The 19770-nt window shown below is 46.7% G+C and overlaps 1 protein-coding gene across 1 annotated transcript in view; it reads left to right on the forward strand.

Annotated features, from left to right (window-relative positions):
* The window catches only part of LOC147662823 (SWI/SNF-related matrix-associated actin-dependent regulator of chromatin subfamily A member 4), a gene marked incomplete at its 3' end in the record, with an annotated part of 317340 nt that overhangs the window by 192396 nt on the left and 105174 nt on the right, over positions 1-19770 (forward strand). Inside the window, exons 13-16 of the mRNA XM_086950887.1 lie at positions 12469-12526; positions 13400-13515; positions 14032-14182; positions 14747-14910. Coding sequence (XP_086807013.1) covers positions 12469-12526; positions 13400-13515; positions 14032-14182; positions 14747-14910 — 489 coding nt within the window. The remainder of the gene's footprint in view (positions 1-12468; positions 12527-13399; positions 13516-14031; positions 14183-14746; positions 14911-19770) is intronic.

The following is a 19770-nucleotide window of genomic DNA, read 5'->3' on the forward strand; positions in this document are numbered from 1 at the left end:
ATTCTGCAAAAATCACGATGGTCGGCTATTGAAGACAAAAACTGGTAGGCAAAATGGTCCGTGAATGTAAAAACCTGCGCAGTAGAAACCACAAAGAGGTGATCGCGTAAGAAAATGGCGAGTCAACCGGTAAAGTGAGGACATGTCTCACATGGTGGCGAGAATGGTAACCCTTGTCTAACATTAACACGGAAAGCTTTAAGGTGTTAATTGGTGTCTACATGGGTTGGGGGAGGAGAAATGCGAGTCACAGCCGGCCTATCGCACGGCTGGGGGAAGCTTCAGATGCATGTGGGAGGGAGGCTGGTGGCTTGTGGACGCGCTTTTCACGTGCACTGCCTGAAATCCGATCTACACATTCCCTGGACACTTCATGCTGTTAACATTTGTAATCGAAGTCAACGTGGAAGACTAATGTGTTTAAAGGGAAGCCAATAATCCAGTCCACTCTGTTTTAAGATGGGAATTGCAGATGAAAAGAGGAAGAAGGGACCTGAGGTGGTTTATATGCCTGTGGGATCAAACAGGCCATGACTAAAATAAATAAATAAACAAGCCTAGATAAGATATATTGACTTGGTCAGTATTTTGTTTAGCCATGTTGTACAGCAGCACATCTTAAAAAGGCGGATTGGGGGGGAAGATGTGAGGTTAGTCAACCTTGCACCATAATTCCAGTGGCCTTGGTTATTGCACAGCAGCACATTACATGACTAATATACACAGTGCTTTAAATGGGAGAAATGTGCAGCACTCATCAAACTGAGCTGTGGCATCGGAGGGGCGTGGCAAGGAGGCGGGGCTAAGGGTAAGGCTAATGACAAACATTTAAAGGGCTCAAGAATTTATCTGGGTGTACACGATGACAAATGTTTTCAGTCTGTAATGAATTGCTGGTGCCCTTGCATGTATTAAGGATACTTTCAACATTCTCTTTCAAATGTTGCATATATGAAGATTGCCTCTGCACAAGTGGCACATGAATCACATCTGAATGCTTCTGTGCCCTCAGTGCACTGCATCTCAACCCTCTGGTAAATCAGACTATGCACCGTCCGTGTACTGCACCTGTACCTCCCTGGTACCTCTGCTGCCTCTGCCAGTCTACCCTCTGTACCCCCACTGAATAACTCAGCACTGTGCAATGACACCAATTACGTGGTTCTAGGGACATGTGGCATTTATAACTCCAGTTCACAAGTGAGCCACTTTACAAACTGAGGCCTTTGATACACTCTGATATCTCTCCTCTTAACCCTCACTTCACTGCATCTCTGCCCTCGGTGCACTGGATCGCTACCCTCGGACTTCTCTGCCTCCACAGCCTCGTGGCATTGCATCTCTACCCTGTAACTTCTCAGCCTCTGCATCCCGAGGGAACTGCATCTCTACTGAATAACCTCGCTGCCTCCTCACCCTCGAGTCATTTGATCTCTACCGTCTAGTATCTCTGCACCTTCAGTGCATTGCAACTCTTCCCTCGGGTAAATCCACGTATGTACCCTCATTGTACTGTACCTCTACCCCAATACCTCCGCCCACCTCTAGTGCCTCTGCTGGTCTACCCTCTGTACCCTCACTAAAAAACTCAGCGTAGTGCAGCAACACAACCCAGGTGGTTCTAGGGAGATGTTACTCCAGTTCACTAGTGAACCGCTTTACAAACTGAAGCCAGAAGGCTGCTTGCATTTAGCACCCTGTATAGGTTTAGGACGTGATTCAAAGCTCTGGGATGCACACTGGTCAAATGCTTCTATAGTCTGGTTATCAACTCTGGGAACTGTAGCTACAAAGAATTAGTGAGTCTGTCATCAGTCTTGCCTGAGCTCTTGCATAACGATTTGGCATTCAACTGCATGTTAAAAATACAGTATGGTACAGCATCAATAAAAGTTACATAGAGGTATATGGGAAGTTGTGGTGCAGTAATTTTTTGCAGTTTTATATAAGTGTGAACTCGGCCTAAAATTATTGGAGAGCATTACATGAGCACCAGTTATATTACACAAAGGCAGCAGCTCTTGCCGTTACGCTACATCGGTTCCCCTTCAGTGTGCTTGGGGCAGGGGCGCCGGAAGGACACTCACTTATGTTATAGTTGCAGAAGGTTCCTCGCTGGACCCTGAATCTGACTGGCACTGGGGGCAACCCTGGCTTCTTGCAGGAGCTCTTCTCTGCCTCCTCAGAATTGTATGGCTTTTCGTTTTACGTCCTGCTGTCTGCGCTGGTAAAAAAAGAACGGGAAAGCCAGAGCAATCTGCGTGTTTTAAAGGGCTCTCCTAACTTCCTGCCGCACAGCGACCTCTTCCCCACGCAAAGCTATCTGCCAAGTGTCATTACACGTTGTTCTGCTATGGTCGCTACCGGTGTGAAATCGCCATTGTGTAAACATGTACAGCAGTGTCGAAATTAGATGCTTGCTCATATGACTTTTTTGTGATCTGAAATGACAACCTGATGCAGTGAGTACCAGTACTCTCCTTGTTAATGGAGAAGTTCCGGTACTGTGGGGGGGGGGGGGGGGGGGGGGGGGTTGCTGGTACATTCAAAGCTTAAAGCACTTAATATACTATAAATGCCCCAATACATTAATTTCTTTTATACTCTAATGCTGCAGTAAGATAACTTCTCATAAGTTTCTGTACATTTAATTGCAACCCTCCTAGCGTCTGATGAAGTTTTATTCTCACTGTTTGACTTCTTCTAGCGCTATATAAAAGACCAAATAATATATAAAAGACCAAATAAATTGGTATTCGAATAGATCTATCACCAAAGAGAAAGGTAGTATAAGAGCAAGGAGAATCGGTGGTACACGCCATTATTGTTCCATTCTACATCTCTGCCCTAAGCTCCTGCTTTCCTTCTAGAAAAGATGCAGTCCTCCTAATGTTTTACAACACTAAATGCGGTTGGGGGTGGGGGTGGGGGCGGGGTGGCACTACAGAGGCCGACTGCAGAACTGTGCGACAAGGTTCGAATCTCAATTCAACATCTTGCGATTCTAGGCAAATCACTATACCCCGCCTATAACAATTAATTTGAACTTGTGTAATGTAATCGGTGCTCATGTAAAGCACCCCAATAGCTTCCAGTTGGGACCTTCTATTTAAAAATGTTTAAAAAATGAATTGTATCTAAAATAACAGCAGGTGCTGTGGACGGACACTAATAAAATTAAATAAACCTGTACTTAGGCCAAGCTCCACACAAAGACCATGAAGTAACGTGTGGTGTGGCACGTGCTGCCGCATTTTTTATTTTTTGGGGATACCCCGGCTCGTCACCAAGCGATAGCGCATGAACGCTGCCTGAGGGCGAGACCTAAAATTGATTCCCACCAGAAGAGACTTTCAGAAGTAGTTCCAACATCCCTAACCCAGATCAGATCTTTTGGTGCCTGCCCTGCAGAACAAGTAGCCGCCGGCGGGCGTCAGGCGTCCTAAAATTAAACAGGAAATAGAAACCCAACATGCCAGTGTGAGACCACAAAGCAAGGGTGGTCACTGCAGAGACAGGCGGGTGTTACTCAGAGGATTGACTTGCAGTAAACTGACACTCTCAACTATTTCCGACTTTGAGCGGGGTTAAAATGCAGATAAGTGGAGGGAGCTGGGGGACGGGGGGAGACAGAACCAGGGGCAAGGGAATGAAAGGTCACACGCAAAATAGCACACAGCAAGTGGACAATAAAAAGTAATGTTCTCACTAAAATGGCTTCCAAATTGAGGTGAAGCTATGTGGCAGGGAGGATGGCTTAAGGCTTTAACTTGGGTTTGTTAACCGCACCAAGGCGCATCATCAATGTGCCCACCGCCAAATCCGGGTGACACCAGAGGACTTCAGCCGCCCAGCATCTGTCTGGTGTGGAGAAAGAAAAGAAAACGAACCGAAGGCATTTGAAGAAGAGGCAGTGTCTTATCTCCCTTCTCAAGCTTCACAAAGACTCGAGCTCCCCTCTCCTAGAATAGTTTACAGGTGAAGTATTTTGATACGATATTATAACTGTGGGATAGGAAAGTCTACAAAATCATACATCGGCCTGTTTTGTTGGAAAATGGTGGCTACCGCCAAACTCTGCGTAACATGCTCCGCAAGCGTGGCAGGTTGAATTGCACTTCCAAACGCAGGAAACACTAAAGGAAAGGATGGGGAGCAGCACAAAGACAACACGGGAGACAGAAATGATGGCGGCTGAAAGGAGAGGAAGAGAAGGAGCTTGAGGGGAGCAGAAAGTCACAACAAAGCCACACAGATAAACTTTACACTTATCTGCACGTCTGTCTGGAAAGCACAGGCTCTTAAGCTAGACCCTTGGGGCAGTTTCCAGACATTAAAGAGAAGGGGGAACCCACAGCTGAGTAAGAAAAAGAACAAACTAAATAAATGCTCCAACAGAAGGTGTGAGAGCGCACGAGACAGAGGTCGAAGAGGCTGCAGTTTGAAGGATAAGGAATGCCTCAAGAAACAGGAAGCAGCCAGAGCCCAGGTTTCACAGGCGAATCATAAACCACACACAGGAAGCTGTACGTGTTGCCACAAACCTGGAGAAGATACCTACAACTTTACAAGATGAGGGAGCTTTAACGAAACAGAACAAGCAGAAACCAGACCGAAGCAGGGAGAGAGAGCACTCAGAAACGGAAAAGAAGCTCTCGGCATTGCAGGGGGCGGGGCAGCCGAAACCGGACCCTTTGAACTAGCCAGGCTGAAAAAAAAAGCAATTAGGACGGCCTGCGGCCGTGAGTAAGTGACGGCGAGGGGCGGGGAGAGAGGAACAATTGGCTGTGAAGGGAGAAAGGCTGCTGGCAGGGGGAAGGCTCGTGCATGAGAGCAGGTCACGTGATTGGGATTCACGTTAACTGTTGAAAATCCTCATCCTAAAAAGTCAGCTTTTTGGATGGATGGCAAAAGGTCTCTCTACGAGACCTAAAAAACCTAGTCTCTGAATGTTAAAAAGTATTTATACATTAAGACTCCTAATCAGTACACATGTAGCAGGGTTTTCTGCTTTTCTCATACGGTGCACCATGGAGCCTTCGAGTAGCTGGTTTATGGATGGACACGTATAAGATTTCCCCCAGACTTAGTCTTTCATCATATACAGTGTGAACTTTGTTCAGGTTGTAAATGTGATTTGGGTGTCATTCTGTAGCTATAATCTTGCAAAGGTCTTCTTAATGAAAAAACTAATTTATACCTTTTCATCTCGTTGCTATTTGAGATCTGGATAGGAAGTCATACGAAAATGTGTTTTTGCATAAACAAATGTGATAGATTTCTGTTTTGCATGGTTTTGCTCTCTAAATGCTGCAAATTGTATTTGCGCTGACCTATTAATGAATTGCCATATGTTCTCGCTTAACTTTCAATGGCAGATCTAATCGAAATTTATCTTTGTTCTTTTCATCCTTAATCCACAAACACACAGACTTATACATTCACCCACCCACTCCGTCTTCCCTCTGTCATCAATCTGAATACGCAGATTCAGGAACTCCATATTCATTTTTGAAAGCTGCATCTCCTTGTGGGTTATGCCACGGCTTCTTCTAATTCCCTTGGACTTTTAAATTTTGCGGTGATGTTTGGAAGCTTTGTCCTCTTGTAGGTTGCAAATTCTATTGTTCTAGGTGGCGCCTTAGAAACAACATTTTCCCATGGGTGGCACCCACTTCTAACCTCGGGCACTGTCCCCCCCGGGTGTTTATCTACTTTGCCCCTAAGTAGAAGCCATATATTATTAAGATGCTTGATGACTTTCTGGAAGCTGTGACTTAAAGTTAGTTACACCAACAATACTCCTTGGTGAACCGTATAAGCCCTTAGGGTCTCATTTATGTTTTTTTGCCATAGGGCAGCACTGCAGGCCTTGCTGCTGCGCTGCCCTACGGCAAAACAAAAGAGCAGGAATGTGACATATCCATTAGATGCGGCGCAATCCTGTCCTTTTCCTCTGCGCTGGCGTACAATGGGCAGCAGTGTGCCAACGTGGGCACCTTTGCATCATGGTGCAAGGGTGCCTGCATTGCAGGGATGATTATTTTTGTGCAGTAAGGGAATCCTTGCTGCACAAAACAATCACAAGAAGCTTTCTCCTCTGTCTTTGTGTCCTGCAGAATGCAGCACACATAGAGAGAGGAAAAACAAGGAGAAATAAAGATATTTCTCCTTTCTGTGCCTCCCCTGGGGATGCGTGGGTTTTTGTAGCTGCCTCAGAGACTTGCGATTTCTCATAAATCTAAGGTACTGTTAAAAAGCCAAGGATGTTGCTGGGATCGACCCAAGCAGCACCCATGGAATGCCCCTTTCATGTAGTTTTCTGTGTGAAAAGGGGAAAATATTTATAAAGCCTTGAAAAGCTATGTAACATTGCCCCAGTTTATATTCTATTGCAGTGTGGTGCAACATCATTCTTTAATTTCAGATGAGGCTCAAACAGCAATAGTGAAGTATTCTGGGATTCAAAACTGATGCAAATTGCTTTTAGCAATGTTTATAAAACCACTAACTATTCTCAGACAAAAAATCTACGTTCATTAGCTTTATGTAACATAAAATGTTATTTTAATAAATAGAGAAATTATTAATTTCCATGAAAAATATTAGGATAAACACAGGAGTATGCAGCTTTTCCTTTGAGAGTCTGTCCTTCCTGCTGCCAGTATGTGTTTCCAGTGAGCAAACACAGATGTTCCTGAAGTCATTTTTTGTCATTTAGAAGACATTGGCTTGTGGGGACCTGGGTTCAGGTCCTCACATTGCAATCACACCCTAGTCCCCACAAGGATAGTAACTAACACACACACGCGCACACACACACACCCACACTTCCACAACCCCCACACACCTCTCTCTCTCTCTTTTGCAGTACAAAAGGGGGGTGGTGATGGATGGAGCATCTGAATCAATCAAACACTCACACCCAGTCAAAAGATCTGGGTTTAATCCATCACCGTTCTTTAGCCCACTCTGCCACCCCAGTTCAGACATGGCTATATGCAAATCAGTCTGACCTTGTGCCTCATGGGAACAGTCCAGCCCCAACTGCCAAACCATGTTTTCCCTGGACCGGAAACAAGCTTCTGAGGACCGGTTTCTGGCATTCCAGCCGTCTTCAGCCCGGCTTGCTTGAATCCAGTGGCAAAGTGAGCAAGGGACTCACGTCTCAGCATACACTGCCACACTTATGGTGGCCAAAAGCGGTACAAAAGGGGGGTGGTGATGGACGGAGCATCTGAATCAATCAATCAAACACTCACACCCAGTCAAAAGATCTGGGTTTAATCCATCACCGTTCTTTAGCCCACTCTCCCACCCCAGTTCAGACATGGCTATATGCAAATCAGTCTGACCCTGTGCCTCATGGGAACAGTCCAGCCCGAACTGCCAAACCATGTTTTCCCTGGACCGGAAACAAGCTTCCGAGGACCGGTTTCTGGCATTCCAGCCGTCTTCAGCCCGGCTTGCTTGAATCCAGTGGCAAAGTGAGCAAGGGACTCACGTCTGAGCATATCCTGCCACACTTATGGTGGCCAAAAGCGGTACAAAAGGGGGGTGGTGATGGACGGAGCATCTGAATCAATCAAACACTCACACCCAGTCAAAAGATCTGGGTTTAATCCATCACCGTTCTTTAGCCCACTCTGCCACCCCAGTTCAGACATGGCTATATGCAAATCAGTCTGATCCTGTGCCTCATGGGAACAGTCCAGCCCGAACTGCCAAACCATGTTTTCCCTGGACCGGAAACAAGCTTCCGAGGACCGGTTTCTGGCATTCCGGCCGTCTTCAGCCCGGCTTGCTTGAATCCAGTGGCAAAGTGAGCAAGGGACTCACGTCTGAGCATACCCTGCCACACTTATGGTGGCCAAAAGCAGTACAAAAGGGGGGTGGTGATGGACAGTTCGGACTGCACTGTTCCCATGAGGCACAGGGTCAGACTGATTTGCATATAGCCATGTTTGAACTGGGGTGGCAGAGTGGGCTAAAGAACGGTGATGGATTAAACCCAGATCTTTTGACTGGGTGTGAGTGTTTGATTGATTCAGATGCTCCGTCCATCACCACCCCCTTTTGTACCGCTCTCTCTCTTTTGCAGGCGGCGTGTTTTGGTGCAGAACAAAGTGAAGTTGACATGGCACACATCCCTGTGTGCCATGCCTACAACCCACTGCCCTAGCGTACATCAGCCACCCCTCTAGCTAGATGCACTATATCAGTGGTGAGGGTACAGGTGCATGAGCCTGGTACCCCTACTGTGTGTAAACCAATTCTTAGACATTGTAAGTGCAGTAATGCCATTAGGAGTATATGGTGCTGCACGTTTGTCATTATGAACTCCACAGTGCCATAATGGCTTTACTGAAAACTGGGAAGTTTGGTATCAAACTTCTCAGCACATTAAACCCACACTGATGTCTGTGTGGGATTTCATGAAAATTGCACACAGAGTGCATCTTAGAGATGCCCCTTGAAAAACGCCCTACCACTAGTGTCCAGGCTGAGTGGCTGCTCACCAGCTGCCACCAACAGACATGTTTCTGGACCCCTGGGTCGAGAGCATGCAGCTCTGGGGGGTCTGAAACAATGCACATCCTGGGACTAGGTGCCAAGCCTCCTCCCCCAGGATAGACAGGGTCCACGAAGCGGTAGCTTCAAAGGCATACCACCTTTGTGAGCTCCCCCAGGCCTTTAGCTGCTTCCAGCAACTGGCCCCCACCGGTTCTGACCCCCACTTGGGGCTGGAGAATCGGTGGGAAAACCAAGTGAGGAAGGGAGGTGTGCTCACCTTTGCCAACCCCACCTCTCAGGTGGGGGAGGCGAGGTGAAGCACAACTCTGTCCCCGCCATCTTGCAGATGGGGGGACCCAGCCAACCAGGGTGAGGCATATGCCCCCCTCTCACTGGAGGGTGCAATAATAGGGGGTGTACCCACCCCAAGGAAGGGACCCATTAATTTACTTACCTGTAACACCCCTAAATCTAGTATTTAGGGTCCCTCCTGAACCTTGCGTCCTCAGACAAAAAACGAATATAAAGAAAAGAAGAAGGACCCAAGAAGCTGTGCGAAGGCTAAGAAGAGGAGGACGCCCACTGACTTGGCCCCAGCCATACCGGCCTGTCCCCACCTCAAACCTTCTAAAGCGAAATCTTGGTGTGTCCTCCAGCCAATAACCTCAAGAACCCTGAGGACCTGCCATGCATACCACAGAAAAGACTGTGTCTCCTGTGAGCACTGGATTTGCTCACCCACAGACTCTGGCTCCGGCTAAATCCGCAAGTCTGCACTCAATGACCCCGACCCGAGTTTGCGTGGCCCAACACCACGAGTAGGTCTCCCCGGTGATCCTGACCTGCGATCTGGTGATCTCTGACCTGCCTCCACCCTCTCCACCATGCCTGCAGTCTCTTTCTGGAGGATCCCCCTGATTGCGACAGGAGCTGGCAAGGAAACCTGACACCCCTGCATCTGAAGTCCCACGGCCTTGGGTGGCCCAACCAATGGTGTCCCAGCATTCTCAGGCATCCCAACTTACCTATCCAACCGGTGGTCACCTCCAGAAGATCTTCATCCCTGAGCCTGCTGTCTTTGTCAAAACCAGAGAATCCCCATGGAAATCAATAGGGCACCCGACGCCAAAACTGCACCCTGCACCCTGCCGCCCCTGTGCCGCTGCGGGTGTAGTTTCGATGCGAATTTGGATCCACCTTTGCTCGGAGCCTAACACCAGGAGCTTTGCTCCCACAAGCCTGTGGCCTGCTCGTGAGCAGCCACCAGCCGGAGGCTCCCTATCCCTTATTGGACAACATTGGGCCTCAGCACTCTGCACCCGGCCGCCCAAGTACCGCTGAGGGTGTTTTGAGAGTGCATCCATGACCCTGGGGAACCCTTGTTCTAACCCCAGAAACTCAACCCCAAAGACCGAATACTTGCCTATTAACCAATAACCTAATTTCTTTCCATAGGAATCCAATTACTGTTTTCTCTGAAAAATGGTGTGTGGAGTTGATTTGTATGGAAACCTGAAAAACTACAACTGTGCAAAACGTATTTTACTTAACATTTCTCTAGGAAATGTCCCAGTGTGGTATCTAGACATGTCACACTAAGTACAAAAAGTAACTTAAAAAGTAATCTGGAAAGTAACTGAAAAGTAATCTGAAAAGTAATTACAAGATTTTGACTCTCCTATATTTCAATCAACTGCATTCAATTGTAAAACTGCATAAGATTTTGCAAAGCATTTATTTCACTTACCTGTGCCAGGCGTGGCTCTACAAATAAAATAACAAATTAATATTTTTATACAAACGAAGTTGGTCAGAGTTCAGTCTTTGAGTGTGTGACATGATTTGCTGAGTGTGTACAACAAATGCTTAACACTACCCTCTGATAAAGCCTTGCTGCTCCCCCACACTACCACAATTAGAGAATAAGGTGCTATCTACTTTTACCTCTGCCTACCTTTGGGGTTCCACTGGACTCTATGCACACTACACCTCATTTTGGTATAGTATATACAGAGCCAGCTTCCTACACCTGAGTACTGCCGCCGCCTCTCTTCTGTCCCTTCTCTTCTGACTCTTGGAAGCACACAGGCTCCCCAAAGCCAATCACGACCCTGCTGTCACCACCATGACGGCAGGGTCCTGATTGGACTGAGCGCCGTGGTTTGGCACTCAGACAGGGAATGGGAGCCTGTGCATGTTGTCCACCCGGCTGTGCAATACAGCTGGGTGGATAACATGCGAAGTGCGCATGACTGTTGGGTCGGCCAAACCGTCATGCGCACTTAGCAAGTGTCCACCACTCATCCCCCTGCTCTGGCCAGCCTAGCCCCACCCATAAGCCAGTATGGAAAAATAAAATGATAACTTTGCATAATAATAATTTAATTTTTCCTTATTGAACTGCTCAGAGGGCAGTGGGGTGACCCCTCCTCCACCTTAGTGGAGGAGCTTCCGCTGGTGTAGACACCCCAGGGAAGGAACCCATTGGTCCCTACCTGTCACTCCTGTAACACCCTTAAATCTAGTATTTAGGTGGCACCCCCAGACCTGGAAATCGGATCCCTGACGACCTATTAAGCCCGGTCGCCGAAGAGCCGCCACAGCAAGAAAGAAGGACCAGTGACTGACTGCGCCAGCCATGCTTGCCTGTCTGCTGCCTTTCGCCCTTGCTGCAAAAGTCGACCCTGGGAGAACTGCCTGCCATCCATAAAGATCAAGAAACTCCAGTGGACCTGTCCAGAAGAAACCAACGTTTCTGCCCTGAGGAACCGCCTCCGACCCACCTCTGCGCCCGATGCCAGAGTCCAAGAGGCCCACTTGTCCTGCGAAAGTTCCCCAGTGATTCTGAGCCAGAGTCTACAATGGCCTGACCCTTCCGGACTCTACCTCGATTCCTGCAACCTCAATTCGAAGACTCCCCCTTGCGGCGACCTGCCTGGTAAGCTGTTCCCAATGCCAAAGGATACCCCTGAACCAGCAACCCTTGGGGAGCTTGACCAACCATGTCCCTACATCCCCTATCATTAGAACTCTTGGGCAGCTGTGGGTTTTCTTCGTTCGGCCTCTTGGTCTGAGCCTGCAGCCTCTTTTCAAAACCGATCTCCCCATTGAATTGCATTGGGCGCATTCCACTGTGTTGCCACTCTACACCCGGCCGCTTATGGGCCGCTGAGGGTGTAAGTTTGATGTTGCCTTGTGGCCCCCACCCGCTTACGTTTACTTTAGGAGATCAATCCGTGACACCGCTTTTCTCACCTGAGCAGGGTACCTCAATCACCCCTCTCTCTATTGTTTATCATTGGGCACCCAAACCCGAATTTGACCACTGCACACACCGCCTCTGTGCCGCTGGTGGTGCAATCTTGGTACTAATTTGAACCTTGCCTAGTGTTGACTTGAAATCCCGAAGACTAGATCTGTAAGACATGTACTTACCTGAAAAACTGCATTATTGTTTTCCTCCCATGGCTGAACTGAAACATTGCGATGTCCACTTTTTAAAGTGAAAAGTATTTTTTTTTAAACGTACTTACCTTTTAACGTTCATTTTGGTCTTAAATCTTGATAGAAGGGTTTTTTTTTAATTTGTGTGGATCTCCCTTTTGAGATGTCATTTATATATCAGTGTGTGCATAACAAATGTCTTACACTCCTCTGTGTTAGGCCTAAGGCTGCTCGACCATACTATCACAAAAAGAGCACTTTGGGTTTACATTGAGCCCTGCACTTCTGGGGGAATCTCTTCACTCTTTACACAATATAACCAACTAGTGGCATATCACCTGAAAAACCAATTTCCTACAAGATGGAAATTAAGTGAGTTTCACTATTGGAATATAGAAGCACCAAACATCTCTCTCTGAAATGAAGGACTGCTAGCTTGTTGGGAGCATCTCTGTTAAATGTTTGCATGTTTTTTAATGGCATTGTCTATTTCCATTATTTGTTTCCTAGGTACGAAGTAGCTCCTAGGTCCGACAGTGAAGAAAGTGGCTCAGAGGAGGAGGAAGAGGTACAGGCTGTAGCTTGTTTACACTGCTTATAAGTATATTTGCATTTTCTTTACATTCAGACCTTTGTGTTTCTTGCTTGTTGTCAGGGAGGTTTCTGGAAAACCCCTCTTCTCCAGCTACAGGAATAATTTGTATTATGTATTTGGACTAGAAATCTGAAGCAGAATACTCATGATCTGTTTATTTTACTTCTACTTCGTACAATGCCTTCTCCTTGAGAACCTCTGAACATGCTGCTTGTATTTTTGGGTGTTTGGGCTCTGAAAGAAATACCTGGCATGTCGATAAACAATACAAGATCATTGACTGAGCTGCAGTGAAATAGCTTGTGCTGTTGTGCATAAATACAGAGAGAAAGGAAATTCTAGGAGTAAGTTTTAATTATTCCCAGATTTTCTGCAAACCTGTATCGCCTTTGTCTTGCTTCCTCTGACGTCCAAAACGGAGATTGGTGTTAAAAGCTGAGGAAGGAGGCCCTTTCGTGCAGATTTATGTTTATTTGTCAGAAACTTTACCAACCCCTCCATATACAATGAACTGACTCTTAGACTGAAAATAATTTATTCTCAAAGGTGGATATATTGAAGAAAAAAATTATCCCATATTTTCTTTTCACTTTGTCAAAGTAAGAATGTATTGGTTTGTGTGTGCCTATGTGGTAAGTACTCATTTTTTTCAGGTTGCTTGTGATTTGTTATGAAAGTGTAATATCCTTAGTTTATTCATAATAAGGTGTAATACGTTGTTTGACATTCTGGTTGACATCTAAAGGTTTGAGGGCCTTTACTCCAGCAGTTTCTGGGTGTGATTGCTGTGCCACAGTGCAGTTCTGAAGTTTTGTAACAAAGATTTTCTTTATGTACCTCTGAGAGGACGAAGAGGAAGAGCAGTCTGGTTCAAGCTCGTCTGTGCTGGAGGAAGAGAAGAAGAAAATATCTGATCCGGACAGCGATGAGGTCGCTGAAGGCTATGCTAGACACATTATTGAGTAAGCAGTTCTTTCGCGCTTGTTTGTTACACGCCTGTTTCCATAATAGTTTATCAGCACAGGTTATTTTTTTTAAATAATGAGCCCACGCAGACTTACCTTTGTAGAAGATGCAAACTCCAATACTACCAACATGGGTGACATAAGAGTCTTGACATACGATCTGCAGTTTGGAAGAATGTGCAAACTTGTCCTCTCTGGGTACTTTAACCCCTTAAGTGCGGGGAACGTTCAGCGGTCGTCGCGTGCACTACCTCGCTAGTGCTGCGCACATCCGCTGAACGTTCCAATCTCATTCGCTCAATGGCACGTTCCGCACTAGCGCGGAATATTTTCAGCGCTGGCAACGGGTTAAGATCTGATGTATGGTTCTGGCTTGTTTGTTTTCAGTTCAGTTATGTTCTAAAGATTATCATCATGTGAGACTTGAATACCGGAGAGCCACCATCGCAAGCTAGTGACACCTATCATCTTCACTCACACAAACCAATTGTGTTTTATTTTTACTTCCTTTAGAAGTGCCAAGCAAGATGTTGACGATGAGTATGGCATGTCCCAAGCTGCTCTCCGTGGACTCCAATCCTACTATGCTGTTGCTCATGCCGTCAGCGAGGCTGTGGAGAAGCAGTCTACCCTGCTGGTGAACGGCAAGCTGAAACAGTATCAGGTGAGAGGGGATGAGGTGATCGTTGAGGTCAGAAGCTCTTACATCATTAAATGTATCAACATTTTAATGGGCTCTGTTTTCGAAATGTGTTTAAAATGTGACATTTATTAGGATTTGATAATTTTTTCAAGTTACGTGATGTTATTTTTTTAAAGATATTTATTTGTATCAAGTGTATTCAACAAATTTGCCTGCATTGTAAACATAGATATGAAAATCCTGGAGACCCTAGAAGATGTCTGGCTTTTAGGATGTTATCATAGATGTCAGTTCCTTGACTAATGAAACTGATTTTATCTTGATTTCTAAGGGACTGTAGGTCATAATCTGCCATACTTGATTGGTCCCCTCTTAGTCCCCCAAAATTGTATTTTTATTTCAGGCGATGGAGAGCAAAAATATTTTAATAATGAAAATAAAACTGTACTTTTACAAGAAATAAAATATGAAACCTGTAAAAACCTTCATGATATGAAAAACGCACGCTTGCTGGTGCAATAGTTTAAATATTTTGAAGCTTGGATATGTAACCACTTTGGGATCTTTTTTGCTGTACCACTGCAGGTTAAGGGTCTGGAATGGCTTGTGTCTCTCTACAATAATAACCTCAATGGCATCCTGGCAGACGAGATGGGTTTGGGTAAGACGATCCAGACCATTGCGTTGATCACATACCTCATGGAACACAAGCGCATCAACGGGCCCTTTCTCATCATCGTGCCTCTCTCGTGAGTAAGCCTCATTTCCATGAGAGCATTGATTGTAATTAGTTTCCACTGCTTGCTAGGCCTAGAGAGATGTTTGTGGCCCAGCCTAGTGTGCACTGCATAATGTACTATGTTGAATTATTGCCTCTGTTTTAAATCCAATCCTTCTAGGATAGTTCCTTTCTGGAGGGGTTTACTATTCTTGTGTAGAGGTTTAAAATATGCTGTAGGTACATTAGAATGGTGTCCAAGTAGTAGTTTATGTAGCCTGTGGAACATGGTTTTCCTATTCATTCTTATTCTGCATTCAAACGTTGCCTTTTTTGTGTCAACTTTGCCAAGCCCCTGAGCCTGTAGGGTAATCATGTGTTTTGGTTTTGGGATTGACGGATTCTGGACTGTCACTCTCTCTGAAAGTCTTTCTTATGCCTTCTCTGCTTTTCCACGAGGGACTCTGAAAACCTACTTAACTCGTATGTTCTTAACAACTTTGAGTTGCAGTTTTTTGCAGTTGTAAGTGTTACATGCCATTACTTTAGACTGTAGTATCTTTTTTGTAGCATTTTATTTTCCCACATTTTTTCTGTGTTCAAATAGGGCCCCACTATTCTTAGATGCTTGTGTCATGAAAATGACAAACACCAGTCCTGCACCTGTTTACGAAATGTTAGATGTGCTTCTTTGCAAGGAATGACTGTGTTTGTGCAGCCAGCTACTATGTGTTCGAGGCATGTGGGCTGCTGAATTCATATCTGTGCATAGATCGCCGCCTAGTGTTGGGTCCGGATGATTGCACATTGTTGTCCTGGAAGAGTCTTCGAAGTATCACGAGATAGGTGGCTCCTCCCCTGGACTACAGTGCGCATGGGCATCCTCTCCATCCTCAGATTGTTTTTTTCCGCCATTGGGTTCGGATGTTACTATCTTAGCTCAAGTTAAGAAAACTTTCTACGAAGCCAAAAGGCTTTCAACAGCGTCGGTATTGTTTCGTTCGGTACAGATACCTTTGCTTCGAGGGGACATCGAGGAATCAGACGGTTTTTCTTCCACTTTCGACCCGATCTTCGATCTACGATGGAAAGAAGCCCATTCAAAAGGTGTCCACTTTGTAATGCAAAATACCCGCACATCGATGTCCACCCGGTGTGCAACAAGTGCCTGTCCTCGGATCACAACGAAGCCAACTGTATGGCCTGTGCCCGGTTCAGGTCGAAGAAAACTCTTCGGATTCGACGGGCGGCTCGATTGGAGTCACAAAGATCAGTGCCTGTTCCAGAAAACATCTTCGGGACCGAAGACGAGGAGGTCGTTGATCTGGAGTATCAGGGAGAACACTCAGATCCGGCTTCGGGCCATGACTCCGAGTATGACGCCAAAGACGAAGAAGTATTAGAAGAAGACGAAAACGTTGTCGAAGAGGTAGGAGACGACACAGAGGCCCTTGGGGCCGTAGAAGATAGCTCAGGCGAGGAGCTAGGCCCAACCGGTTATGCGGGGGCCGACGATTAAGCGCTCACTAAGGCTCAGGTCGAGGGATCGCCACAAGGCCTTACCCGAGATCTACAGACTCGTTCAACAGCCGCGCATAAAGGCCCGGCTGCGAACATTAATAAAGAGCCATCGGTTTCGAAACCGCCATCGGTCGATACAAAGACATCGAAACCGAAAGCATCACTGCCAAAACCGAAACCAAAAGTGCAGCTAACTCTGGTCGGCTCCAAGGCCTCAAACCCCTCGGGTCACGAACCGACGAAGCCGACACCGAAGGGAGTCGACACACACAAAAGGCCCGAACCAAAAGAAGGGTTCGATCCTCGGTCAAGGCCTGCGGACAAGACAAAGACTGGCTCCAAGGACCCTGTCGAGTCGACGCAACCGAGCCCATTCATAGCCAAAGAGGTGTCGGAGTCACTCCAACGCATCAAAGATAAGGCTACAGCAGTCGGGCCGAAGAAGGCCCCAACACCGAAGCTGGTCGGAATTTTTCAGCCCGCATCGACACCAATCAAATTCGGGTTGCCACCGACGGTGCGTCCAAAGATGTTCGAACCAAAGAAAGGTATCGGAGCCATCAAAAAAGTGTTGATGGAAGTGGAGGCTACAGAGGAGCCTAAAGAATAGGAGTCGAGGCAGTTCATCGACTCGGAAACTGGTAGACTGTCCATATATAAAAGGAAGATCATACCAGAAACACCCATGGAGTCATATAGGATTCCCTTAAAAAAGAAGAGGGATTCAACAACATCGCCAGTTCTTGTGGAACCTCTCCAATCCTATGGTCAAGAACCTCAGACTTTTTCACCCACATACTCAGATGCAGGGGATGACTAAAATGAGGATGACACTTATCATGTGGACACTGATCCCGATGATCAAAACCAACCATGGGCAGACCCAGCTGACCCAAAAGATCCGCACACTACCCCTGACACCCAGGTATACAGTGTAAAAACATCTCCCACTGAGGACACTACTGCCTTTAACGCCCTTATTGAAAGAGCGGCAAGTAACCATGACGTGCAACTACATGCTGACCCTGTGGAAGAAGACTTTCTGGTCGACACCTTTTCCACTTCAGAAAGAACAGTCAAGACCCTGCCCATGCTAAAAGGGGTCCTTAAGCATGCTGGTGACATTTTTAGGGAAACCACCAGGGCCAGGGTATTAAACCCAAGAACTGAAAAGAAATATAGACCGGCACCTGTGGACCCTACTTATATAAGAGGACAGTTGCCATTGGACTCATTAGTTGTTTCTAATGCACGTAAGAGAGCAAACTGCCAGACTATAGGTGATGCTCCTCCTCCTGACAAGGAGTCGAAAGTACTGGAAACTTCAGGAAAAAGGGTGGTAGTGCAGGCAGCTAACATCTGGCGCATTGCCAACACTCAGGCACTCTTAGCCAGCTATGACAGGTCCCATTATGATACCCTTGAGACACTGTTGCAACACCTACCAGATCAGTACAAGGAGGGTGCAGAACTACTAATCCAAGAAGGAAAGCTTATAACCAATGCTTCCATCAAGTGCTCGCTAGACGCAGCTGACACTGCAGCCAGGGCCATTAACACTAGCGTCATGTTAAGGAGAAATGCCTGGTTAAGAATCTCAGGATTCAATCCAGAAATACAAACTTCTATCCTCAATCAGCCAGTTAACCCGGACTACTTATTTGGACCTGAGGTTGACACCACCCTTGAAAAAATTAAAAAAGACACGAGACTGCAAAGTCTATGGGGGCTCTGCAGTCCCAGCAGTTTCGGGGTGGCTCCTTTCGTCGCTCCAATACTAGAGGACCTTCAAGAGGCCAATCCACACAGCAGACACAGTACAATAAAGGAGGTACACAATCCACCTACAATAAAAATAACGGGTGGATATCGTGGAAACAACATCAAGGGCAGAGGAAGAGGAAACAACAATTCCAGATCCTCTTCCAATAACAAACAGTGACGCCCTGTCAATGCCCCCTGACCACTTAACACCTGTCGGGGGGAGACTACAGCAGTTCCTGCCGGTCTGGAAATCCATCACCACAGACAGGTGGGTGAGAGACATTGTCCAGTACGGGTATTGTCTGGAATTAACATCCACTCCACCCAACATACCACCAAGACACCGTCCTATGTCCGCAGAGCACTTACACTTATTGCAGCAGGAGGTCGTCAGCATGCTGCAAAAAGGAGCCATAGAGCTTGTGCCTGTAGAAGACCAAGGCTCAGGGGTGTACTCTCTGTATTTCCTAATACCAATAAAGGACGGGTCTCTCAGACCTATACTAGACCTCCGGCCTCTGAACAGTTACATTCTGTCAGAGCATTTTCATATGCTCACCTTACAGCAGGTTCTGCCGTTACTCAGTCAGGGAGACTTCCTCGCAACACTGGATCTAAAAGATGCGTATTTCCATATACCCATACACCCATCACACAAACGGTATCTCAGGTTCACTATTCAGAATCAACATTATCAGTTCAAAGTCCTCCCTTTCGGAGTAACAACGGCACCCAGGGTGTTCACAAAGTGCCTAGCGACAGTAGCAGCACACCTAAGAAGACAGCACATACATGTCTACCCTTATCTGGACGACTGGCTTATTCAAGCAAAGACGGCCCAGCAGTGTGCCAGCCACATGTCCCACACCATTCATCTTCTTCACAATCTGGGATTCTCGCTGAATTATCTAAAGTCACATCTTCAACCCGCCCACGTGCGACAGTACCTGGGCGCGACAATAAACACTCTGGCAGCCAAACCTCAGCCAAATTCAGCGAGGATAAACAGCATGCAATTGCTGATACAAAAATTCAGACCTCAACACTCGCTTCCAGCAAAAGTGTTCATGCAGTTGATAGGCATGATGGCCTCCTGCATCTTCATAGTCCCGCACACGAGACTACATATGCGTCCGCTTCAGGAGTGCTTGGCAATTCAGTGGAATCAGGCTCAAGGACAATTAAAAGACCTAGTGTTGGTGAGCGGTCGGGCATTCAATTCTCTGCATTGGTGGAACCCACAAAACCTTTGCAAGGGCCGACCGTTCTAGGAGCCTGTGCCACAGATTATACTGACGACGGACGCATCTCTCCAGGGATGGGGAGCTCATGTACTCCACTACACAGTGCAGGGACTATGGACAGCACAGCAGAAGAAAATGCACATCAACCTTCTGGAACTGATGGCAATCTTCATGGCGATGAAAGCTTTCAAGGTACACTTGTGCAACAAGGTCGTGTTGATCCGGACGGACAACATGACTGCCATGTACTACATACAGAAGCAGGGGGAGGAACACACTCTCCACAGTTGTCTCATCTGGCTCAGAGCATGTGGAAGTGGGCCATTCAGAGGAACATCTTCCTCATGGCGGAACACCTCCCG

Source organism: Lissotriton vulgaris, unplaced genomic scaffold (assembly GCF_964263255.1).
Source record: "Lissotriton vulgaris unplaced genomic scaffold, aLisVul1.2 SCAFFOLD_828, whole genome shotgun sequence".
In the NCBI taxonomy this organism is placed as follows: domain Eukaryota; kingdom Metazoa; phylum Chordata; class Amphibia; order Caudata; family Salamandridae; genus Lissotriton; species Lissotriton vulgaris.